The sequence below is a fragment of the Silene latifolia genome, chromosome 3 (assembly GCF_048544455.1).
Source record: "Silene latifolia isolate original U9 population chromosome 3, ASM4854445v1, whole genome shotgun sequence".
NCBI classification, from domain to species: domain Eukaryota; kingdom Viridiplantae; phylum Streptophyta; class Magnoliopsida; order Caryophyllales; family Caryophyllaceae; genus Silene; species Silene latifolia.
This window is the reverse complement of record NC_133528.1, coordinates 113769116-113796628: the sequence shown is the minus strand read 5'-3', so window position 1 is coordinate 113796628 and position 27513 is coordinate 113769116. Positions and strand designations below refer to the sequence as shown.

Genomic DNA, 27513 nt, shown 5'->3' with positions numbered 1-27513 from the left:
GGGAGGGTGTGTCACAAGACTCAAGTGAATTGACCAAACTTGTACTCACTCCACTTTGATTCCGTCTTACTCTTTCTTACTCCATTTTTGCATCTCTGATGCAAAATCACTGCTACTCCTCCTTCATCAACAACACTAAATCCCCCATGAATTGGAATTGTGGGATCTACAATGAAGAGAAGATCCAGTTTCCAGCAAAGATCACTTCAGAAATGCAACACTACCACTTTCTTCGCACTACTACTATGTCTTTGCATTTCATCTTTACTCCTTCTTGAGTTCAATTCCCGCTCTATTAATCTACTTTTCCCTAATCCCTTTCCTTCTAACCCTAAAATTGCCTTCCTCTTCATTGCTCGCAATCGTCTTCCTCTTGATTTTTACTGGGATGCATTTTTCAGGGTATGCTTCTCTTTTTACTTCCATTTCTAAATTCACTAAGTTTAAGATGAGAATTTGTGTTTTAATTTTATACTACGGAGTATAATGTTGGTGGTATTGTTGTCATGTTTTTTGTACTAATTTTGGATTAAGGTCCATACATTTAATGAAGTGATCCAAATGTCATTAATTAGTCATAATTATCAAGTTTACCATTTTAATTATGGCCCACTTATGTTTGCATAACACCCTATTCCTGTGAAAATCCAACCATATTACCATTTCTTTTTATTTAATCGGTTACTATCTGATTAACAGATTAACTGATGTTTTTTCTTTCATATTAAGATTATTGTCAAGCTCGACTTTTAATTACTTGGTCCTTTGGATGATATCCTGCATTTTGTTAATCAAGGCTGCGTTTTTTTGTAAACAACATATTGGTGGTTTTGACTAGATTTACGACTATTTAGCATATCCGACCAATTAATCTTCTGGTTACGGTGTTTTGTAAATGACGGATCCGGAGAGTAGATTGGAGCTCAAGCTACTCTTTTACACATTTATATACTATTTTGTTGTTTCATCGAATGCCTTGTTCAGCAATTAGCAGAAAGTAGATTTTAAATAGTTAGTTTTACGACTATTTTATGGAAAAAAATTAATGTTCTTGGTCTAAAATGAAATATCATTTTGTCCGAGTGTACATCCGACATGAGTATGTGAGGTAATATTGAAGAGTCCGAGCAACATAAAACCCAAGTATTAAGATGTCTCAGACATAACTTAAGGAATTTACCATGTGGCTATTGTGGCCATAATTTCAGAGAAGTTTATCAAACGAGTTAATTCTTGACGTCTTGAATTTGAAATTCAAGTTTGATTTCCAATGTTAGTAGTCTATTTTTATCTCTTGTGGCCTTTTTTTTTTCCATAGATATACAATACACATTCGCGAATGTGCCCTTTTACAATCCTCTATAAAACTAATGGCCACTAGAGATAAAATCACAGAAATGTCGATAATGTTCAGGTGATAATTTGAAAATTGGTTGTCACACATCATCTACTGGGTATTATGATCGTAATCACGGAAATGCGGTTATATTAGTTTGTTAGGTAGCTGATGCTTTTTGTTGCCATGCTGCATCTACTGGGTGTCTGGGTGTAATGATCGTAATCACGGAAGTTTTAGAATCTTAACATGTCTAGTGGCCACATTGCAGCGTCACAGTAGTTCACCTTTTTCTGTCTATGCAAACATTTGAATGTGATGTTCCGGGGTGAATATATGTCTTTTTGCTCAAATTATCAATTTATGTGAATGTAATTTATAGGTTGATCTTCCTTATAAACTAATACGCATATGTCGCTATAAATAATATTGCGTTGAATTTACAATGTTGGTCTTTCTGTAGGCAGACAAGGACAAAAAATTCACTATCTATGTTCACTCAAGACCTGGGTTCCTCTTGAACAAGGCAACAACAAAGTCCCTCTACTTTTTAGACCGCCAAGTGAATGGCAGTATACAAGTAAGCTTCGAGCCTGATTTTCTGTTTGATCTTTGAGATAACTGACATGATGTGGTATGCCTTATATTCATAAAATATCTTAATGAAGAACTCTATTAAAAATTTAAAAGACAGGGGATTTAGGATGTTTTGTTCTGTTTGTATCTGAAATTGCAATACATTTTAGGGAGTTTTCTTGAATACTCTTTGGTACTCCCTCCATTCAAATCCAAACATGACATTTGACTTTTATAAACTTGCCATGCACAATTTGCACCGTAAATATCTTACTTTTACATTATGAAAACATTTAAAAGTTTGATATTCTTATTGTACTCTTTAAACATGACCGTATTGTTTCTTATATATTGCAAAAAATGATGAAATCATGAAGATTCTCCTTGTTCATGAATAGTGTCAAAAAAAGAAAAGAAATGTTGTGTTTGGTTATGAATGGAGGTAGTAATATACATAATTTCCATGGTATTAAATTAAATTTTGTGTTGTGATTGCCTAATTGGCTGTCCTCGCCTGTATTTTGGTCATTGTACCATAAATGTATCAGTAAACCGCCTCATAGTCAGTGGTCATAACCTTCACAACCCTTATAAAGTGGTGGTGGTGGAGTGTCTGGCACACGTTCTATACCATGATTGTTAGGGCTTATATTGACTGATTGTTATGGACCCTTGACCAAGTCTGATGGAATAGGCGAATAGCCATGAATGACAATCTGAATTCGTTTCGCTGATAGATTTCCTGGTACAAACTTTGCTCCTCATTGTATGGCTGCCAGTTCGTCGGACGAAGTATATCTTTTGTCTTAAGTTTTGGGTAGGAAAGGCCTCTTTGAAGTTAACTCAACTTGTGCAATGATCTGTACTGTCGTTTTCATTCTTACAGCTCCTCTCTTTTATGTTTGGCTCATTTATTTGAAACCCTTGGGTATTAGGGCTGATGCTGGACTAATTTTTTTTAAGCGCGTATTACTAATACTTTTGAAGAGTCTATTGATCCAAAATACTCAAGAGGGGGGTGAATTGAGGATTTAAAACTTTTGAAAGTTTTTTCGATTATGCTAGTATAATTGATTGTTTAAAGTTTATTGATTAAACTTTAACTAATCAACTAATGAAAGTATGCGAAATAAACGAAAGAACGAAGAGACACACGGTTTTTGAAGTGGTTCAGTTTCACAACTCGAAACCTACGTCCACTATTCTCGATTAATAAATTTAGTACCTTTCTACGGATTACAAATTTACTAACCCAACTCGTACAACTAACTCTAGCGGTAACTCAATGAGTACCGTTAAATACTCGAGTGACTAACTTACGCTAATAAGAAAGCACTAATGATTCTAACAAAGGTTCACGTTAATGAACAAGTAAGAAATCAACTAAGCACTATTATCTTATAACGATAAAATAAGAACAAGTATGCGAGCTTTTAAAAACACACGACCTTTTCAAAATAACAAATCGGTTTTTCTGTTTGAAAACACACGGTTTGTTTTGTAAAATAAAAATCAATTTTTATGCTTAAGGTCTCTATTTTAGATGTTGTAAATAGCAAAGTATTTATAGGAAAGAAAGAGTAGGCCACACGGTTTTTGCACAAACCCTAATAGCCGAAAATAACAAGATATGTAAACAAATCATATATTCTTATTATCTCTTTCCTAAAAGCCTTAAAAGATAATAAAGAATATTCCAAGAGATAGAATATAATCTATTCAAATATTATCTTTACTTTAAATTCTAAGATTATGATAAGATTTCATAAAACAAGAATATCTTTTATCATAAACAAATATGTTAAGTAAGATATATAAGATATGTAAAGATATTATTATAGAATAAAATCTTTACCTAATATACACTAGGTAACACGAGATGTCACGACTCATATGCCTCGTGACTCGTGCAAACCCTAGTCTTAACATATGGATTAGAATTTAGGTTTTAAGAGAGGTTTTGTTGAAACCCTAATTAGTAGCAAAGTCCAACTCATAAGTTGACCCAACACGACTACTAATCAACGCCCAATACAAAACCGAACTCCTCACTAAACCAGGCTTTACTATATAAACACTTTCATTAAAACATTTAAAATAAATTTTAAACTATTATCAAAACAATTTTCGAAACAAAATAGGTTGTGTGTAAAAACTCAGCATCTCAATGTTATAGTAGGAGAGCTATAACATTGAGCTCTTTTACTAGTAATGTTATAGCTGCAAAGCTATAACTTTACTAAATTAAGAAACTCATTCTTAATTATCATTACGAGATAATCACCTATACTATTCTAATCTTCAGAGAGATCTTCGAGTATAGGCTACGTCATCATCCAAGCTTGATTAATCTTCTAGACGGACTTCGTCTACATATAAATCTTGAATGAATCTTCACATTATTTAATCTTCAATGGAGACTGGTATACTTTCGTCACAACGTCCTTTATTGCTTGTGTTAGATGATTTGAATCTAAAATATTTAGATAAACGATTACGCGCAACATGTATATAAAATATAGAACACTCTTGACATCATCAAAACATAAACATATAAGCTATATGATTCAACAAATTCCCCCTTTTTGATGATGGCAAGCCTCCTAAAATTGTGACTAAGTATGTAGTTCCCCCTCAATATAACACCGTCATCTTAATAATAAAGATCAACGCAAGATCAAAACGATTTTTCAAAAACCGAAACTTTAAGGATTTTAAGAGACAATTGGTCTTGACAAGGAGCAAGCTTAGGTAGATGCTTACTATAGACGTTCTTTCCCCCTCTTGACATCATCGAAAAGCTAAGAACAAATAAAAAATGACTAGAATAATATACGACGAGACAAGAGATAAAACGTCATAGGAAATAAAAACATCACGCAAAACCATAAGCATCCAAAAGATAAGTATCATACAAGCTTAGGAATTAAACATGTTTAAGCCAAAATGGGCCGAATTAACACATGTCTAATGAAACACTTGGGCCATAACCTCAAGTGCATTGCCAAAATGGGCCGAATGAGAATGTTTAAACACACCAATAGAAAATAAAAAGAAAGCTAAATAAGGTAAGGGCTAGATATGGTAAGGCGAGAGGAAATCAAATGTTGCGGGTCTTATACGGGTTCACGTAGTCGGGCCTAGTACGATGCTCTAAGGCATCAAGACGATCAAACGAGCTCCGAGCTCCGAACAAGCTGAGAAAGAGTCTGAATACTCCTTTCAAAGTTAAGCACTTTCAGGGAGAGAGCTTTCATAGCCTCCAATGTGAGCGCTTGATCACTTGACATAGCTTTCCCGTGCATGACCAACGCTCCACCTTGACTTGTAAGGAAAGTAAGACGATCACCGTGTGGGAACACTTCCCCACGAATTGCCTTCAATTCCCTTTCAAAACCCGCTAACCTTTTATCCACTTCCTCCATCCAAGAGTACACCCGAGAAGCATCCAAACCCGAGTCTAAAGACCGAGATGGTCCAACCCGCGACAATACCGTAGCCAAATTCGTTGAATGCTCCTCAAACTTCTCCATTAAACCACTCATAAAACCTTCCAATTTCGGCTCCATAGCTCCCAAACCCGAATCACCCGGGGTTTTCTCAACATCCTTAACAAGAAGTAACTCGGGTCCATCAACAACAAGACCCATAAGCTTGATCAACCTATCACACATACAATCTCGTGCACTAACACCGTAACTATCTTGTCCCACCACTCGTTTTATCTCCAACAACCGAGACACCCACATCCCAAGATTTCGGATAATACCTTCCTCCATGAATAGAATACCTCAAGACACGATTAACAAGGATGCTTTCGTCATGAGTGAGCCGAACACGATTTAACCCCTCTTTTGTTGCGGCTTTCGAAGCATCTCGGTGTAAGGTACGAGCAACACCATTCCGAACAATTACCTCGGGTTCCTCCACATCATCACTCTCATCACAAACTACCTTATTTTTCCCTTTAAAAAGGCGTCGCCTTTTACCTTCGGACATCGACTCGTCCCGACCACGAAACAGGGGCGTAGTTGGGTTTGGTTGAGGTGAAGGAAAATTGGTGGAATTAGGATCATGTGGTAGTGGTGATGTTTGGTTATGAAAGTGGCGGTTTTGGTGGTGACGGGTTGATGATCGGGTGGTTTTTGCATGGATTGGATTCATGATGATGGTGATAGTTGAAAAAGGAGGTGATGGTGATGGTTTGTGTAAAGAAGGAGATTTGTGATGATGGTAAAAATTTGAGAGGATAAAAAGTATGGAAGTGGGGGTGTTTGGACGGGTTACACGCAAGGGAGGGGTAGATATAGGTGTAGTCTAGGTCTAGGTTTAACAAGTGGAAGGCAATTATGGTAAGTGTTAATTAAGAATAGGAGTTTTGGTAGGTATTGGAATTTAAGTGATAGATTTAATATGGTAAAAGATAAAAATTAAGAAAGTTGAATGTATGTAGGAAGTGTGAGCCGTGTACAATGAATACCAATATAGGAAGGATTCTTTGTAATTTGGAAAGATAAAAGATTTGGTGTGTTTTATTTATTGTGATAAGGAATAAGTTTGTATAACAATTAAATTCTAAATTACGAATAGAAATTTATGATAAAAATATTCCTACAAACGAAATTATTCATGCAATGCAATATACGGACACAGTCATACAATCTTAACTTAACTAGTCAGTCATAAGAAGATTGAACATATACAGAAACTTAGGTACCACCGATTAAACCAATTTCCAACCATAAAGTCTCAAATCGTTCTCTAGCTAATGATTTTGTCAAAATGTCTGTCCATTGTTTTTTAGTACTACAAAATTCAAGTTTTATATTTCCCTTCTCAACATGGTCTCGATTAAAATGGTGCCTTATTTCAATATGTTTGGTACGTGAATGTTGTGCGGGATTTTTAGAAATAATAATTGAACTAGTATTATCACATAAAATAGGAATACATCCTACGTCAACACCATAATCACGTAATTGTTGCTTAAGCCATAAAAGTTGAGTACATACCAGTCCTGCAGCAATAGAATATATTCCTCGGCTGATTGAGAGAGCAACCGAATTTTGTTTCTTCGAACCCCACGTGATGATACAGGTCCGACAAAGGTGACGACACCCGACGTGCTTTTTCTGTCTAGAGAACATCCTGCGTTGTCGGCATCGGAATAACCGACTAGATCAAAGTTACACTCCATCGGATACCATAAATACAATTTGGCCATTCCAATTAAATATCGTAAAATCCGTTTTACGGCCGTCATATGCGATTCTTTGGGAGATGATTGATATCTCGCACAAACGCATACGCTAAACATAATATCGGGTCTACTTGCGGTCAAATATAACAATGACCCAATCATTCCACGGTAAGTAGTTTCATCAACTGGTTTACCGTTTTCATCCAATGTCAATTTCTTGTTTTCGACCATTGGAGTAGGCATAGCGTGTGAATTTTCCATTCCAAATTTCCGAATCAACTCCTTGATATATTTCTGTTGATGGATTTTAATGCCTTCATCAGTTTGTTGTAAAAGTTTGTTGTATTTGCAGACCTAGGAAGAATTTCAATTCTCCCATCATACTCATTTCGAACTCGGAGGTCATCAACTCAGAAAAATATTTGCATAGGCTTCGGTTGGTCGATCCAAAGATAATGTCATCGACGTAAATTTGAACAACCAAAAGGTCAGAACCCTCAGTTTTTAGAAATAGGGTTTTGTCGACGGATCCTCTACTAAATCCACTGTCAAGTAGAAACTTAGATAATCTATCGTACCATGCCTTAGGTGCTTGCTTCAATCCGTATAGGGCTTTATCTAATTTGAAAACGTAATCCTCAAATTTGATATTCTTAAAACCGGGAGGTTGTTCAACGAAGACTTCTTCTTGTAAATATCCATTTAAGAATCTTTGTCTTTACGTCCATCCGGAAGAGCTTCATTCCTTTGTGTGCGGCGAATGCTATTAGAAGTCTAATAGCTTCAAGACGAGCAACAAGTGCGAAGGTCTCGTCATAATCTATTCCTTCTTGTTGATTATACCCTTGGACCACCAATCTTGCTTTGTTTCGATAATGACTCGGCATCATCTAATTTGTTCCTAAAGACCCACCTTGTTCCAATGATCAACGATCTTTTGGTCGAGGAACTAAATGCCAAACCTTGTTTCTTTCGAACTGTTGTAGCTCTTCTTGCATAGCTATAATCCAATCAGATTCAGCAAGAGCTTCATTGATATTCTTTGGTTCGATCATAGATAGGAAGGAGTAGAAAGAGCAGAAGTTGTTCAAGGAACGTCTTGTCTGAACACCCTTCTTAATATTCCCTAGAATATTGTCCATGGGGTGTGAGCTCTTGTATTTCCATTTTGTTGAGGTGCTTGGTTCTTCATCGTTATTTGAGCTTGTCCCAACTTTATCTGGATCGGAGTTGGAGGGAGTTCCCCCTGAATCCAATCCGGGTGTTGTATTAGAGCCGATTATAACCTCGGACTCTACACCTTGATTTGGATTCAATGTTATAGTAACATCATCTATAACATTGGTTTGGGAGTTCTTGTCTTGAGTCAATGTTATAGTATCATCAACTATAACTTTGTTTTTCTCCTTTTTATCTTTTGAGGAACGATCAAGTTCATCATTCGTGCCCTCAATCTCATTGTCCTCCAATTCCAATTCCGGGGGATCGTCTCTTGAAAGACGAAAGTCGGGTTCATCCAAGTCTTCTTTCTCATCCTGTAGAGGCTTATCAAACACGTTATCTTCATCAAAAATAACGTGGATACTTTCTTCAATACAAAGAGTTCTTTTATTGAAGACTTTGTAAGCCTTGCTATGATCTGAATATCCTATGAAAATCGCGTCATCACTCCTAGGGTCGAACTTACTTAACCGGTTTTTACCGTTATTGTGTACAAAACATTTACTCCCAAAACAACGAAGATGGGAGATATTAGGTTTTCGACCTCTAAGGAGTTCGTAGGGGGTTTTCTTAAGAATAGGTCGGATCATAGCACGATTATGGATGTAGCAAGAAGTACTAATGGTTTCAGCCCAAAAGTTACGAGGTAAACCACTACACAAAAGCATTGTACGTGCCATATCTTCTAAAGTTCTATTCATACGTTCAACAACACCGTTTTGTTAGGAGTTCTTGGTGCAGAAAAATTATGCCCTACACCATTAACTCTACAATATTCTATAAAAGTTTGATTGTCAAATTCGGTGTCATGATCCGTACGAATAGATACTAGATTAGTCTTATATTTATTTTGAACACGTTTCATAAGACAATCGAATTCATCAAATGTTTTGTCTTTTGAATGAAGGAAGATAGGCCATACATACCTTCAGTAGTCGTCTACAAGAACAAAGACGTACCTAGATCCTCCTCTACTCCTTACCTTCATTGGTCCACATAAATCCATGTGTACTAATTCCAAGGCTTGATTTGTGCTTACTACTCTTTTCGGTTTGAACGATGATCTTACTTGTTTGCACCTTGCACATGTGTCACACATCTTTTCTTGGTCGAACTTGATCTTAGGTAACCCCTCAACCAAGTCCCACTTCTTGAGTTTGTTCAAGGTTAGTGAGCTAATGTGACCAAAGCGTTTATGCCATAAACAAGGATCATCAAGAGTGACTTTCATACATGAAAAAGAGTTAGTAGGCACAACATTTAAATCTACCATATAAACATTTCTTTTCCTGAGGCCTTCTAGAATAACATTGCTAGTTCCTTCAATAATAATGCGACAACTATCAGTATGAAAAACTACTTTGTTACCTTTGTCGCATAGTTGAGATATGCTTAGCAAGTTGTGTTTTAGTCCATCCACAAGATAAACGTCACGTCACTGATCGCGTGGGACTTAGAAATTCCGATTTTGCCAACACCAATTACTTTTCCCTTTTTGTTGTCCCCGAACGTCACTTTTCCTCCATTGAAGGGCTTGAGTGAAAGAAATAGATTCTTATCTCCGGTCATGTGTCTTGAACATCCACTATCAAGATACCATTGATTGTTTTCTTTCACTACTTCCTGCATAAAGGATTAGATACAATTTTTAAGTACCCAAGCTAAGTTGGGTCCCTTATGATTAATTACTCTATATACTAGATCTTTTCGAATCCAGATTTGTCTAATAACCGTTTTTGTAACCCTTGGTTTATTTTGCTTGGGAGGAGTTCTAGGGTTAGGGTTTTCTCTAGGTCTAGGAATTTCTCTAGATCTTTCATGACTATTTCCCTTGTAAGTAGGTTTACTAGGTGAGATCGACAAGGGTTTTCTGAAGTGCTAGGTTTCTTGGTGTAGTCAAAGGCCATGTCGTAGAACCATCGAAATTTATTGTTTCTTTCTTCGTTAGGTTCGTTAGTGGAGGTTTCCTTATCCTCGTCAACTGTGTCAACAGTTTTAGCATGTTCGGCATTTTTTCGTATATCATGAGCCTTTTTGACACAATTGATTTGGATGTGACCTGTATGACCACAGTAATTGCAAATCAGGTATTCAGGAAGATCAAAATACTTCCTTTTTCCGAAATCAAAATCCGAAGGTGTTGATTTGCATTTAGAGTGATCTTTACGGCTGTAGCACTCATGTCCTAACCCCATCTTCATATTATTGTCAGATTGTTCGGTTAGGAAGTTTAGGACTTTTGTGCTACCTTCCCACTTATCATGGACCTTTCTAGCGTGTAGAAGTAGGTCTTTTAGGGTTTTAATTTCCTCTTGACATTTCGTATGATCTACATCATTGTTCTTTTTAAAGTTATCACGAAAGTCTTGGAATCGTTTGTTAAGAATGAACACAACATCGGTGTGTTGTCTCTTAACATTGATCATATCAGTGTTAGATTCCTTTAATTGCTTTGAAAGGGAATCTATCTCTTCCTTTTGGTTTAAGATCACTGCTTCATCAGATGTGACCTTAGCTTCCAAAATTTCTTTGGCTTTTCTAAGTTCTAAAGTTATAGCTTCATTAGCTATAACTTTGGACTCTAATTCCTTCTTTTCAGCCATAGTAGAATCTAATGTTGTTGCTTTCTCAGCTATAACTTTAGATTTCAACTTCTTAGCTTTAGCCTTGAGAGTATGATTCTCTTCTGCAATTTCGAGAATCTGTTCCTTTAGATCTTTCAATTCCAAATCCTGTTCGTGACACTTATCAAGAGATTGTTCAAAGAATTCAATTAAAGCACTCTTAGACAATTTCTTAACGCGTTTTTTAAGCTCAAGATAACTCACCTCTTCATCGTCATCTTCGTCTGATTCTCCGAGCAAGCAATAGTTTGAGTGAGAATTTGTGCTTTCATCGTCGCTGTCGGAGATTAGGTCAAGACTAACACTTCTGAGACAAAGGTTGGCCACTTCGTCGTCTTCAGATTCCTCGTCATCTTCAGAATCAAGGTCTCCCCAACACGAAGCCATCATAACTTGTTTGAATTCTCTTTTTGTCTTCTCACGTTTTGTCTTGTCCTTTATCTTTTCCCATGTTGGACAATCCTTGATCATATGACCAGATTATCCACACTTCAAGCAATCTCTATTTGCGAAAGATGACTTTGATTCAGCAACCTTTTTGTTGTTGGACGATTTGTTGTTGTTGTTGTAGGATGATTTTGTTTGTTTATTTCGAAATATTTTGTTTTTGAAACGGCGTGCAAACAATACAGTTTCATCCTCCAATTCAGAGTCCACTTCTTCACTCTTTAAGGCCATACTCTTATTTCGGCTTGGTTCGGCGTCATCTTTGTTAAGAGTAATTTCATGAGCCATAAGAGCACCGATGAGTTCTTGATAGGATAGGTTTTCAAGATCTCGTGATTCCTCCATTGCAGTGACTTTAGCACGCCACTTCTTAGTAAGGCCCCTGATGTCCTCGGTACTGAATTTCCTACCTAGATTTTTCAGTTCGTTTATAATGCTTGAAAACCTTGCCGACATACTATCTAAGGACTCATTAGGCTCCATGATGAATAGCTCATATTTTTGCATAAGCAAATCTATTCGGTGCTTCCTAACAATGGAAGTACCTTCATAAGCTAGTTCAAGCCCATCCCATATCTCCTTGGTCGTAGAGCATGAAGAAAACCGATCAAATTCCGTAGAAGTCATTCCGTTTTGCAGGAGACTTATTGCTTTGGAGTTCTTTTCGGCCTTCTTGTAGTCGGCCTCGATATAGTCCTCTTCTTTCTTCTCATAGGTAGTGCCTTCCTCGGATGCTACAAGAATTTTGTGCGGTCCGTTTTGGATAATCCTCCAGCACTCCCAATCGTGACCTTTCACATAGTGAGTCATCATGTTTTTCCACAATCCATAATTCTTCCCATCAAAGACGGGACACTTGAGATATTTGGAATCCATTTATCACGTGATAGGCAGCGGAATATAAAACGATAAGATAAATGAAAAACAAGATAGATCAGCCTCTTTGCGGTTAGGCAATCAAGAGCACGAGGCTCTGATACCAATTGAAGAGTCTATTGATCCAAAATACTCAAGAGGGGGAGGTGAATTGAGGATTTAAAACTTTTGAAAGCTTTTTCGATTATGCTAGTATAATTGATTATTTAAAGTTTATTGATTAAACTTTAACTAATCAAGTAATGAAAGTATGCGAAATAAACGAAAGAACGAAGAGACACACGGTTTTTGAAATGGTTCAGTTTCACAAGTCGAAACCTACGTCCACTATTCTCGATTAATAAATTTAGTACCTTTCTACGGATTACAAATTTACTAACCCAACTCATACAACTAACTCTAGCGGTAACTCAATGAGTACCGTTAAATACTCGAGTGACTAACTTACGCTAATAAGAAAGCACTAATGATTCTAACAAAGGTTCACGTTAATGAACAAGTAAGAAATCAACTAAGCACTATTATCTTATAACGATAAAATAAGAACAAGTATGCGAGCTTTTAAAAACACACGACCTTTTCAAAATAACAAATCGGTTTTTCTGTTTGAAAACACACGGTTTGCTTTGTAAAATAAAAATCAATTTTTATGCTCAAGGTCTCTATTTTAGATGTTGTAAATAGCAAAGTATTTATAGGAAAGAAAGAGTAGGCCACACGGTTTTTGCACAAACCCTAATAGCCGAAAATAACAAGATATGTAAACAAATCATATATTCTTATTATCTCTTTCCTAAAAGCCTTAAAAGATAATAAAGAATATTCCAAGAGATAGAATATAATCTATTCAAATATTATCTTTACTATAAATTCTAAGATTATGATAAGATTTCATAAAACAAGAATATCTTTTATCATAAACAAATATGTTAAGTAAGATATATAAGATATGTAAAGATATTATTATAGAATAAAATCTTTACCTAATATACACTAGGTAACACGAGATGTCACGACTCATATGCCTCGTGACTCGTGCAAACCCTAGTCTTAACATATGGATTAGAATTTAGGTTTTAAGAGAGGTTTTGTTAAAACCCTAATTAGTAGCAAAGTCCAACTCATAAGTTGACCCAACACGACTACTAATCAACGCCCAATACAAAACCGAACTCCTCACTAAACCAGGCTTTACTATATAAACACTTTCATTAAAACATTTAAAATAAATTTTAAACTATTATCAAAACAATTTTCGAAACAAAATAGGTTGTGTGTAAAAACTCAGCATCTCAATGTTATAGTAGGAGAGCTATAACATTGAGCTCTTTTACTAGTAATGTTATAGCTGCAAAGCTATAACTTTACTAAATTAAGAAACTCATTCTTAATTATCATTACGAGATAATCACCTATACTATTCTAATCTTCAGAGAGATCTTCGAGTATAGGCTACGTCATCATCCAAGCTTGATTAATCTTCTAGACGGACTTCGTCTACATATAAATCTTGAATGAATCTTCACATTATTTAATCTTCAATGGAGACTGGTATACTTTTGTCACAACGTCCTTTATTGCTTGTGTTAGATGATTTGAATCTAAAATATTTAGACAAACGATTACGCGCAACAAGTATATAAAATATAGAACACTCTTGACATCATCAAAACATAAACATATAAGCTATATGATTCAACAACTTTGATGTGAATATGAGGAGAGATATATCTTTTAAACCATGAGGATATTTTACATGGTAATTCTCCGGTCCTAAGTATTCAAAATATCATCTTTTTTTTTTAATTAACTAAAAATAATGTTAAATATCTTCGTATGAAATTCGTAAACCTGATATTTTTTCTCGGATAAAGTTGGAAGATCGGGAGGAGAGATAATCAGTTTCTCTTGGTTGGATAGTAGCCTAGTAGGTCGAGTTGGAGGAAATACAGTGAGGGAAAATGGAGGACCTATCTTCATCCCTAAATGCAAATCAAACTCTTCCCAATATAAGAATGAACTTGAATGAGAATACCTCCATTGCTTGCCTTCCCATCTCCTCCTCTTCCCTACACAACTTACATCCAAATAAATGACAAAGGTTACTAAAGGGCCCATGCTTGTGTATAAAAAGATATCATGAGGCGACACTTGTACAAATGAGAGACACGTAATTATGCTTCACGTTATCACGAGTCATGGTATTACATGTAGGTCGCGGAATTGCATCCGGTTCAACTTGTCCAGGTTGTGAAGGACCACTTTTTGATGTAGTGTCATAAGCATTAAGAGGCAGACCAACTTAGGGAAAGAATCCAATCTGCATCCAAATCTATCACTTAGTGAAGGTATTATCATACAACAACAACAACAACAACAACAACAACATTACCCCAGTGCCTCAATGGCTCCCGCAAATTGCAGGGTAAGGAGGGGTCGGATGTACGCAGCCTTACCCTTGTGTTAGCAACACAAAGAGGCTGTTTCCGAATGACCCAAGATTAAAATTGCGTCGAGAACTGCATCGAAGGACCGCCACTTTACAAAAGAAAGAAGCGCGGCCACTTTAGTGAGCCACTTTGATTTATTCCATTATAATCCATAACCAAAGAGTAATGAGTCTTTGGCTCCATTGGAAATATGGAAATAAGGTATTATCATACACTTTGTGAGATTAATCTCAAGGCAAGATATTGCTTTGAAGATCAAAAGACACCTCAGGAAATGCAAAGTTTCCTTGCTTGTTCTAAAAAAATCAAGGTATCATTTGCAGCGGGAAGTTGCGGAAAGGTGAAATGTTCAGAAGAATTGTTTATATTTACAGATTCAACATCATCTAAAAAGCCTATCTTCACTGCCTTGCATATCCAAGACTAAGCATTTCATAACCTAATACAAAGAGAAGAGGAGAGGATGGGTCTCCTTGACTCAGGGTTCTAGAGCTAGCCAAGAAATCGACAGATTGAAATAACAAGCACCGGGAATCAATTAGTAATGATGCGAAAAAAGACCATTAGAAAACTAAACATTAGAGAACTTCAAGAAAAATGGTCATAAGCGTTTTCAAGTTCAAGTTTGCACCAGTACTCGGTTGGTTAGACTTTTGTAATGAATCCATGCATTCATTAGCAATAAGGAACACGGGTGCCAGATTTGACAAACGAGCCTACAAATCAAATCGTGAATCGATTGGCGTTTCATTTGGACATAAGTTCTCCTAATTTGCTTATTGGTTCACCCGAATTTCATTGAATTCGCCAAAAATGGGAAGGAAGGAGTGATGTAGATGGAGAAAAAATAGGAAACTTTACTAATTGAAAGCGAACTCCATCCTTCGAGGCTTCAATCTACAAAATATTCATTTACATTAGAGATGGCTATGTTTTGAGCTTGTTTTGGTTGGGGAAGAAAATGAAGCAACTAATAATATTTACTTAGATAAGAAATTACTAAGTTTGAAGTTTTCGTTATATTTGTCTCCAATCTTAAGTTTCTAGGCTAGTGAAGGTGTCTGGAGTTGTTCCTTCTCAGTTCTCATTCAAGCTTAATCTTGACCACCAACTGTTTAATTATTTATTAAAATTAAAATGCCTCAGAACATCTCTGTTTCATTTTTTGATACTGTTGTTTTAAGTTAGCCAACTTTTTGTGGAAAGAAAGCTGTGGTAGCTACTAACAAGCCCAACCACCAATCTTTCACACCTAATTAACAAACTCTTTCACCTCAAGCCATGCATTGTCGAATTAGAAAATGCGTGCGTGCGTGCGCACGCGCACGTGTTTGTGTGAGGGAGAGAGAGGCACTTTTAGCGTCTGTATGGGCTTGTGCCCATTTGACACAAGGCATCCCTGTCACGTCACTAATATGTATCTATTGTAATGCTTCATAGCACTTGTCTGTTTCTTGCTGCACAATTTTTGTGGACCTCTGGTTCCACCCTTCTCTGCCTCTCTACTTTCTGTTATTATCAATCAAATTGTTTCATGTTTTAAAATGTTTTGGCTGAGTTTCTTTAGGTTGTGATCGTGCTCATTTTACTTCTGGTTCTTATCCTTTGTCTTTCTTTGGACTTGTAAATTGTAACTATGTTCATTGATCTTAAAAAAATTTACCAGAAAAGTTAGGTTTAAATTTGAAAGTATGTTTGTGTACTACTCCATTGTTACATTTTTCTTACAATTACAGTTGTGCTAATTTACTTCACTAGGTAGATTGGGGAGAAGCTACCATGATCCTGGCAGAGCGTGTTCTGCTGAAAAATGCTCTTGTAGATCCTTTAAATGAACGATTTGTTTTCCTTTCCGACAGGTGAGCACATTCCAATCAAGGGTCATTTATAAAGTTCTCTTGTCTCTCTTTACATTTGGTGGTTTCAATGTATCCAAGAGAAACAATAGTAGTTTAAGTAGCTGGGTTGAGGTTTCTGTCAATTCTGAATACTCAGCCGGAAGAGTATTATTGAAGTTATTTGCCAGGATGCTTCAGTTTGTGTTTATTCATTCTAACAATGTTTCAGCTAACTGATCTTATTTCAGCTGTATCCCCCTGTACAACTTTAGCTATACATACGATTATATCATGTCAACATCAAGGAGTTTTGTAGATAGGTAAGGATCTGCTATGTTCCACTATGTGCTCGCATCTTAAAGTGACATACGATTAGCTACAATAGTTTTCCTTTTCACATTTTGTTTACAAGTCTTACCTTTTGTTGGTTCGTGTACTAATGCCTATGTTCCACTATGTGCTCGCATCTTAACGTGTACTAATGCCAATGTTCCACTATGTGCTCGCATCTTAACAAAAGCTAGTTTTTGTTTGTTCAAAATTTCAAATTTGAAATTAATATAACATAGGACTGGGTCGTAATAGCTTGCCCATACAGGTCTCCAGATAGCTCTTGACTGTGGTAGACGTTTTATTGTGGTTACAGTTTTGCTGACAAAAAGGATGGGCGTTACAATCCAAAGATGCACCCTATTATTCCTGTTAGTAATTGGCGCAAAGGTTCACAGGTAGGGATATTAAAAAAATTGAATAGCATGGAGGATATTCTATTTCTTTGTTTTGTTTGCTTTTCCTAAGCTTTTGTGCTTTTGTTGCAGTGGGTTGTGCTAAATAGGAAACATGCAGAGGTCGTTGTGAAAGATGAAACGGTTTTCCCTGTATTTCAACAGCATTGCAGGGCAAGTTTTGCTATCTAAAATTTTAAAAATGTGCCCATTACATGTTTTCATTTCCAGTGGGGCCAAAGGCTCTCTAATCTCTGGTTTTGGATTATGACAAAATAAAGTAAAAAACCTAGTTGTGGTTCTTTATTTTTTATTTTTTTTTGGTGAAGTAGCAGTCATGCGATGCAATTTTCAATACAATTTCATATGGGTCATCCGGAAACTGCATACATCCTACTTCCCTTGCCCCTCATTTGTGGGACTGTGAGAGCCTTTGATGCACCGCACTAATGTTGCTGTTGCCATTTATTCGCTTTCAACTAGAAATAAATTTCTGCACTTAGTGAATTGCTAGGCTTATTGTTGCCATAGGAGATGGCATGATGGTCTTGATATTTGGAAGTTGGAATTAGGGAAGAAGTTTCATATTGTTTGTGATAAACTGGCTGGGTAATGGCAAGGTTGCTATATAGTTTATATTGACACTGTTCATATTTTTTTTCTCTCTGAAGAGATCTATGCCCCTCAAGTCGTCATCTTTGTGCACTAGAATGTAAACTGTAGACAATGGATTTGCGTGCATTCAAAATCATGGAAATACTGAGCTCCTTCTTTCCTTTGTTTTATTTGTTTGGAGATATTTGTGCTACTACATGGAGGCATCTGGAAATTAATTTTGACGTTAAATTTGTGAGACAGTTGACTTTGGCCCTTTTACGCTGTTCAAACTTTATGCTACCTTGCTGCTTAAAGTTGCTCAAACCTTAAGCAGGACGTGGCTGCACCTATTGCTGTTTTAGGAATTAGGATGCCAAGTCGGCAGCAGTATGCTGGATGAGATGTTGGTGATTGTAAAATGTGGTGGCACCGTGGCAGGATCCTTTATTAAATCAAACGATTATACTTTTATGTTCTCTATGGTTCACATTCAATTATGATACAAGTCAGAAGCAAATACCGTCAAGTGTCAACATAGGCTGTTTTGAGTTTTGACTTTATGATTGTAGCTTGTGCTGTGATTACTCAAATTAGAATGTAATGTCTCAAAAGCTTTTTCACTGTAATTTCTCCAAGACCTCAGAGGAGTTCATTTTATTTTCTCTATTATTTGTGGATTATTCGTGGTTTTCTTCTGCAAGCCGTGGTGTCTCTTACATCACTTATTTTGTCAATTTGCAGAGAAAATCACTTCCCGAATTTTGGCGTGACCAACCCTTTGTAAGAGTTCTCACTTTAGTCCTTTCTAATTGTGTGTATGTCATGTTTGCTTCCCCTTTCTCTTGTTCAGCATTTCAGCAACAATTTCTTTTGTTTATCAAACCTGAAAGTCTGAGACCGTTGAAGGCTGAAACTAACTTGATTACTATTAAGAGCCACATAGCATACTTTCTAATTGTAATTTTATTTGGCTGCAGCCTGTCGATCCATCAAAGGAGCACAACTGCATACCAGATGAACATTATGTTCAAAGTTTACTTGCTGTGAGTTATCACATTACATGGCTTCTCAGTTTTCAGTATGGTTTTCTTAGTTGTTGATATTCAATTTACAGAACAGGATGTTTTAACTTTCGTGAAAGGACCTCATCATTATATAAATATTTTTCTTGTCTGATTTTGTTAGCTCTTATGAAGTACCTCATCAGATCTTATCCAAATTAAAAAATTAATATCAATGGTAAAAAGTGCCAATTTTCATATAAATGGTATTAGTGTAAATCATTTTTATCATAGTAACAAAGAAGGCAAAGTGCTCAAGGCTACAAGTCAATACTCAATAGGCATCAAGTACCCAAAATTCGGCGTTTAGCTTGGGATAAATCTGACAGAAGCATTAGAACGCTAGCGCTTGGTTAAGGCCCATTGTGCAACTAGTGATAAAGTCTCTGAGATTGCTACCCCATTCTCATGTAATTAGCGGTTGTAAGACCATGGGTGTAATTAGTGGTGGCATGTTTTGAATTATAATATGTTAAGGGACTGTACAAGTAAAAGAGAGTTTATTGGTTGTGAAACCGAGTTAGAAACCAAGGGGGTCAGATGATTACCTATGGTTAATTGTGTACACATGTGGAGCAGTAACATAAAGGTAAATGTATGACTTAAAGGGCATGGAGTATTGTTTCTAATAGGAATATTTATAATAGTTGGGCCTCAACCATCACCTTAAGGTTTTGGTTGAGATGGCTCATCTATCATGGTATCAGAGCCAGTGTGACCAAAGGTCACGGGTTCAAATCCTGGCAACCTCAAAACTCCTCAAAAACTCGAAGTGGAAACCCAACACACGGTACGGGGGAGCCGGTGCACAACCAACCACTCTTCAAGCCCAATGGGCATTTGAGTGAGGGAGCGTAATAGGAATATTTATAATAGTTGGGCCTCAACCATCACCTTAAGGTTTTGGTTGAGATAGCTCATCTATCAGTTTCTACATGCTCCATTTCAGAAGATTAAGGTGGCTGGTGTGCCTGTTAATGTCTAGCGTGCAGTCCTCCGGTGTCCATGTGTTTTAGGATAAGTTTTTATTTTGTTATGGACTTAGGTTTACAACTTTACACTCCTCTTAGTGCCCCTCCTCTCCAAAGTGTCTATTGGCATTGTCAAATCCATGCCATCCTCTAACAATGTACTAAAAAAAAATTAATTTGACTCTAAAATAATAGAAAAGATTTTATTATTACATACATGTAATTGGTAAAATGAAAATGAAATCAAATTTGGGGAAGAAAAGAAAATCGAAATTAGTTTAAAGCAGAAATTAAAGTCAGGTAGTTTGGGAACAAAGAAAAATGCTAGGTAGTTTTGTAAAAAAAATGAGAAAGTAACGTAGTTTTTGGCGAAATAGAAGCAAGTTAACCTCGTAATTTTGGCGTTTTTGGCCGGAATAGTCACTTTAGTACTGTGTGGCGAAAAAAATGAAAACACAAGGTAGTGTAAAGCAAGAAAAATAAGCTCCTCTCACTCCCCAAAAAACCCTAAGAAAAAACCCTCTCCATCTTCATGGGGCTATCATCTATCATCTTTGGTAGTGGTTAGTGGTAAGCCCCAAATTTCATTTTAGTTATTAATATTATAGTAGTTGTGTTTCAAATGGCTTTTGGCTCTCCATTTAGGGGAGTTTTGCTCCCATCAATTGATGGGTTTCTTCCCGTATTTTGGTGGTTTTGTTTTGTGTTACCCCAACTCTCCGACACGGGCGACACGGGTGTCGTATCTGACACATGTCGAGTGTGTCGGATACGGCTATTTTGTGCAAAATTTTCATTTTTTTGGTCTAAAGTGAAGTGTCAAAGTGCGTGTCGGTATCGGCACGATAGGTGTCGGACACTCGACACGGCAGCTAAGTGAAGTGTCGGAGTAACATAGGTTTTGTTCTCTCATTATGAGAGGTTCAAGCACTTCAGTTAGGAGTATGTGGAAGATCAGTGCCTTAACGATTCTAAATATGGTATCGTGATTGAGGCCAGATCTTCGTCTACAATCTGTCAAAATAGACAAATTTTATCCTTTTGAAAACTACGCCACATCCATTAACCCGGGAAAGGTTGTGTCAATAAACAATGGTATATTGGAGGGTATGCACTTGTCTTATTCTAATAGCGATCTTTGTTTTAGGAAGGATTTGATTTGTTTAGTTTTTACAAAATTGTATTTCATTCAATCTAATATCCGTTCTCGATGTCGTATGGCCTTTTATTAATGATATTGATCTTTCACTAAAAAAAGCAAGAAAAGTAAAACAAGTGTAGTTGTTTTACGAAATCCCCTTAAATATAAGGTAGCACCTAACCAAAAACTCATACTCCCTACGTTCAATTCATTTCCACGCGTATTCAATTTTGGTCCTATATGGGTTCCGTACGTTCCCTTTTTTGGAAAAAAAAATAATCTTAAGACCAAAATACCGTTGCATAATGTTTTCCAATACACTTGCACGTTATAGGTTGCTATTTATTCCCCTATTTTATGTCTCTTTATTAATCTTGGCGTCATTTACAAATGAATAGAATTGATGTGAATGGAGGGAGTATAACGTAGTCAAAAATCTTTTTCCCTTTTAGCTCTCTACTTTCTTTATGAAACATGTCTTTTGTGGGTGCGTGTTTCTGAAGTTTTCGTTATTCTAATTTAGACCAATAAGAGCTCTGCTTTGGGAAGCGCAAGGTTCATCATGGTGCAAAGGATTCCTAAAGCCAAGGCACAAGGTGACGGTTCATGCCTTATGACGGCTTTATGCCCAAACACCGCTATTTATTTTTGGATCTTTTAAGGATCCTGTTTAGGAAGCTAGAAGTTGTGACATTGGAGCAACAGAGGATAGAAACTAGAACACAAAAAAAGTGATTAGTGTAGCATAGTTGGTCACCTTTTTGTTTATTATGGCTTTATGAAACGGGTCATTTTACACTTAGGCATATAATGACTAGATTACATTAAATTTTATACATAGGCCCACCCATACGTAGTTCTGAAATTTCATTTGTTAGAATGGGGGTTTTCAGGGTCATTGAGGCCATGATACCATACAAAGAACCATTTCAAGTTTCAACCTAAGCAGTGATTTGATCTTAATACGTTCCTAATAGACTAATAGTCCTCCATATTTTCTGTTTTGTGCCCTTTGATTATGCAGGTGATAACTTGATATACTGATTTTACTAATTTAACTGAATCCTGTTTGCACTGAACAGACTGACAAAAACTAACATATAGTGCAGGAAGTTATATTTGATTGTTGATAGTAAAAGGATTGTTGCGAATTTTTATTTCTAATAATTATACCATTGAACTTTGCTCCCTTTTGCCGACAAAATCCAGCAAGAAGGCCTTGAAGACGAGATTACACGGAGATCTTTGACACATACGGCTTGGGATCTTCCATCCACTAGAGACCGTGAAAGGCGTGGATGGCATCCAGTTAGTTATAAATTTTCTGACGCTACCCCTCAGCTGATACAATCCATCAAGGTATGTTTGCTGCCTAATTTCTGCAGATCTGATTGATAACCAGTATTGAAGCTAGATAACTTTAAGTTTGTGTTCACTTCATATCTTAATATGTTCACAGAGTTGACTATGCTGTGTTTTCATTATGGCGAGCTGTTGAAGAAGCTTAGCTCGCTATGTCTTCTGAGGGTGAAATAACCTGGTTTCACTTAACGTTGCTCCGAGTTGGTTGACACTTGAAATAATGCAAGATTGCAAGTAGTAGGACACAGTTTCGAGTTTAGGATATGACTACTTTGTGGAAAAAAATTCACGTTTTAAACTAAAAAATGTGTCGTGGTGGACATGTAGCTTAAATAACAAAGTGACACATGTTTCACTAAGAGAGAAACATTCATGTTGTGATTGGCACATTAGATTGCAGCGTTGCACTCGTGCAAAATCTGGTAGTCTTAAATCAACAAAATGGCAAAGATAAGCGGTCCGAAAGTACTGGTGAGACGGCGACAGTATGTACCGTATGGGTTTTGTTGGGATCCCTTGTGCTTTGTTGTGTCTTCTTGGGTTGATTTCATTTCTGAAACTGAAGCCAGTGTTTTCTCTCTTATTTTGGACCTTTTTTTTGGTTGGGGGTGTAGGTACTAATTTGGGCCTATTTTTTGTTGAGGAGTAAGGGTTACCCTGGATGATTATTCCTAGTTCTAGTTAGCCGACTATATATACGGAAGTAGTTGATTGACCATAGTTCCCTTGCATCTACAGCTTCATTCGACTGAGTTTTATTTGTACCTTTATCCCCTTGACCAAAGAAAGGCTCACGCCGTTGCTTGATTGGAAATGACATATTGCAGAGGAGTCTAGTTTGCTGGAATTGCGTCCGCCAAAAAAAAAAAAAATGACCCTCGTAGTTATAGTAAGAAACAAATGGTGATTTTTCTTCTTCATAAAACGGTCATATTTTGCACACACTGTTTTTTCATCTCCATTAAAACATGAGAGACTTTATGGCCAACACTATAAGTAGGATCTAAACAGGGAATCTGATATACTCAATATCTTGGGACACTTGATACCTTAGTGTAGTGCTGCCAAAGTATCACCTTGAACCCATGTCTCATATTGTGACCTTTTTTTGGGAATTTTATGTGTGTTACCTTGTGTTTTTGCAAATTCTAATATGTGCCCTTCATTTTTTAAGGGGAAAAAATCTAACATACCCCTGACTTGTATAAAATGTTCATAATCTAAGCAAAATACTATAACTTGCTGCCTTTAACAATTATGTTAGACACTTCCACTTGTGTTCAAAAATAATCTGTCAATCCATCATTTATAATTAAAAAAAAAAAAAAAAATCTAAAATACCCTTAGACTTGTATAAAATGTTCATAATCTAAGCAAAATACTACTATAACTTGCCTCCTTTAACAACTATGTTTAGACACTTATACTTGATTTTTCAAAAAATATTTGTCGATCCATCATTATAATTACTCCGTTTCATTTATTGAGTGACAACCGCCTTTTAAAAAATACCATGTCTTCGTGATAACTTTTAAGGATAAGATTACTCATGATAGTTTGAGAGTGTAATCAACGTCTATTATATCTTTTGTACATGGGCGTCACTCCCTTGGTGCCCCTTGATATTTTATCTTAGCAAAAAAAAAAATGAATGTTAAAATCCGTAGCCACTTTCTCAGTTTCTCTACTTGCATAAAAACCGATTCAAACGCAAACGTAAACTATTTTGGGAACTGACGGAGTCGTACTTGATGTAGCCTGCGTGTGAGAATTATGAGAACGGTTTTATTAATTGAGAATTGCATAAGTAAATACAATGACGGATATGAGTATTTATACAAACTAGAGAATGAGAAGAACCAAACTAACCCTAAGCTGTAGGCCGTGGAAGACCTTGAGGAGCAAGAAATTACAAGATACAAATTACCTAATATAGACAAATATGTGATATGCACAATAACTAGAAAATATATACACATAAGTAATATGGAAACTAAGATAATAATATAATTTTCTTTACACGCCCCCGCAAGACGGACGGTCGAAGAGTAAGGCCGATCTTGGAGAGCAGGAACTGAATCAGTGCAATAGCTGTATAAACGGGCCAGGTGGACGAGGCATACATGACGGTGGAATTGAGCAATGAGAGTGGAATTATAGATAGGGAGTGCTTGATAGGTGGTGTTCGATTGGTGGATCATGGGTGCCTGGTGGCTTTTTTTTTTTTTTTTTTTTTTTTTTTGAAGAAGAAGAAATAGGACGATATATGATTATGGATACAAACGTGTAAATGGGTTTTGGAGATGGCATATTCTGCCGTGGGTTGTCATTTTTTTCTTTTTTTCTTTTTTTTGAGAAAGGAGAAAAAAGGGAAAAATAGATAACAAGATTTGAGTGTTTGACCGAGCGAGTTGTGATAAAGTTAAAAAGGGTGGTCGTGTGAATGACTAAGTTTGTAAAAGGGCGGACTTGTGAGTAGTGACCAAAATTATAAGGGGTGGCCAAATTGGCGACAAAGTTTTTGAGGGGTGGTCAAACGGTTGACCAAGTCGGTGATGCCAGGTAGCCGTAGGTGTCGTGTTGATCGTGTAGACAGTCGGAGGAGGTGGTGTCGAAATATGCTTAAGTTAGACGGTTTTTCGAAAAATAAAGTGTGTTTTGCAACGGTCTTTGCTGAGGTCGTTGGAGGGTCAAACGGTAACGAAAATCCGAGGTTTTAAACGCGTGAGATTACGAATTTTGTGAATATGGGAAGAGTCGGGGTCTTTGATAGTCTTAAATGGTGCGAAAAAGGGCGATAACAGCCTGGTCAGAAACTCTGTTTTCGAGAAAACGGAGCAGTTTCTGTTCGTTTTGGCCAGGACTTTGGGTACGATTTTCGAGGGTTTTAAGCTCGGGTGATAATGGGAGGTGTCAATGTGGGTTGTAGCAAGGTGGTCGAATGATGGTACCACGGTGGTTGTGAATGGTGACATTGATGACGGGTCGGGTTTTTTTTTTTTTTAATGGAGGTGTGATGTATGGTTTGTTTCGATTCCGTTTATGCGTTTGATGCAGGTGGGACTCGTGGTTGCGTGACTAAGGAGTATGGTCTGTTTCTGAGGTCGAGTGACGATGGTGGTGGTGAGACGGTCGATTTTGGTGATCACGGTGGTGAATTGCGGTGATGCGTAGAAGGTGTTTGCGGAGCTTCGAAAGCGACGGGTGTACGTTTGATGCAATTCTTGGGGTAAGAATGGTGGGTAGCGGAAGAGGATCAACTCTTAAGGCGTTAACCTTTATCAAGAGCACGAGGCTCTGATACCATGTGAGAATTATGAGAACGGTTTTATTAATTGAGAATTGCATAAGTAAATACAATGACGGATATGAGTATTAATACAAACTAGAGAATGAGAAGAACCAAACTAACCCTAAGCTGTAGGCCGTGGAAGACCTTGAGGAGCAAGAAATTACAACATACAAATTACCTAATATAGACAAATATGTGATATGCACAATAACTAGAAAATATATACACATAAGTAATATGAAAACTAAGATAACAACAACAACAACAACAACATCAGAGCCTTAATCCCAAAATGATTTGGGGTCGGCTGACATGAATCATCCTTTCGAACCGTCCATGGGTGAACGCACGCCTCAAAATGCGAATAAAAAAGGGAAGATAAAAAACAAAAGGGAGAACGAAAATGTAATGGAAAGTCAAGGTGAACTTAGGGGTTTTAAAATCGAATTCCGTCTTTCTTTTATAAAAACTTAAAATTTAAATCGAGATAAAAGATTAAAACGATTTTTAAAAACCGAAATAGAGTTAAGGATCCGGAATGAACCAGGTAAAATCTATAAGAAAGTGGTTGTTGAAAAAGTGTGTAATAAAGGAGAGAAAAATAAATAAATTAATTTCTGTAAATTAAATAAATAAATAAAAACACTAAATCTGTCAAAAAACATCAAATACTAAAAATCCACATGTATCCTTTCCCTCCATTGTGCCCTCTCCGTCACCATACTCTCCTCAAGCCCCAGAACTCTCATATCGTGCTCTATCACTCTCAACCATGTCTGTCTCGGTCTTCCTCTGCCTCTAGGGACCTTTTCTGTTCTCCAAGTCTCCAGCCTCCTAACTGGTGCGTCCATAGGTCTCCTTCTCACATGGCCAAACCATCTTAGTCGGTTTTCCATCATCTTATAGTGACAATATGGAAACTAAGATAATAATATAATATTCTTTACACTGCGGAGGTATCCTTTTTAATGAAGCATATTATTTAGATGGTAAAAATGAAAATATACTTGAGTATCTTATATGAATTTGTTGTTAAACTTACCATATATGGGTTATTAATGTGTGCCCTTAGGGCACACGTTAGAAAAACCCTATTTAGATATAGGTAGAAAGATGTAGTAATTGCTGACACCACTGATTATGTTGAGTGTTGTTTGGTAGTAGTTTCAACATAGTTACATGATTGATTGCAGGAAATAGATAATATAAACTATGAAACTGAATACAGAAGAGAGTGGTGCAGTAGCAAGGGGATACCTGCCCCATGCTTCCTCTTCGCAAGGAAGTTTACTCGACCTGCTGCTCTTCGTCTACTCAACACGGTAAAGCTTATATTTTATAACTTGTACTGGTTGTGTGTGGTTACATATATCTTATAGTGAGACTAATTTGTGCTTAATATGTTTTCTTTTGTTGCTCAACAGACTATGCTCTGCTTGGAATGTAATTAGAGGCTACTATACTTGTTCTGTCTAGATTTCGACATGTAAGCTCATCAGAATTAGTTGAGTATATCCACAGCGTTACAGCAATGTTTTAAGTTTCTCATGTAAAATTTAGAGATGATAAGGTGAGTATGTTGTATATAGGTTAAAAACAATCGCTTTCTATCTGAAAATTCTTGCTAGGATATTAAAAATAATTCATTGACTCAGGTCTCGTGTTGGTCTGTAGTCTTATGAAGGTTGTGAAAGGCGAGCTATCTTGTAATGGCAGAATACTTCTTTTGTCTGCCAACGGACAATTGGACTATGGACTTGAATTTTAATGAAAGTTTAGCCTATATTTTATTGGAT

The 27513-nt window shown here is 36.6% G+C and overlaps 1 protein-coding gene across 3 annotated transcripts; it reads left to right on the top strand.

Annotated features, from left to right (window-relative positions):
• On the top strand, window positions 1–27513 carry LOC141647865 (glycosyltransferase BC10-like). Of its 3 annotated transcripts, XR_012545881.1 has the most exons (12): window positions 1–402; window positions 1800–1916; window positions 16489–16589; window positions 16817–16888; window positions 17215–17296; window positions 17387–17467; window positions 18632–18670; window positions 18868–18933; window positions 22273–22422; window positions 26911–27039; window positions 27142–27306; window positions 27373–27513. XR_012545881.1 is itself a non-coding variant. In XM_074456224.1 (11 exons), exons 1-11 carry the CDS (start codon window positions 172–174, stop codon window positions 27166–27168), a joined length of 1095 nt encoding a protein of 364 aa, XP_074312325.1. In that variant the 5' UTR covers window positions 1–171; the 3' UTR covers window positions 27169–27513. The 3 variants fall into 3 exon arrangements, 2 of the variants coding, with proteins under 2 accessions (XP_074312325.1, XP_074312326.1); XM_074456224.1 differs by having other exon boundaries at window positions 27142–27513; XM_074456225.1 differs by lacking the exon at window positions 16817–16888 and having other exon boundaries at window positions 27142–27513.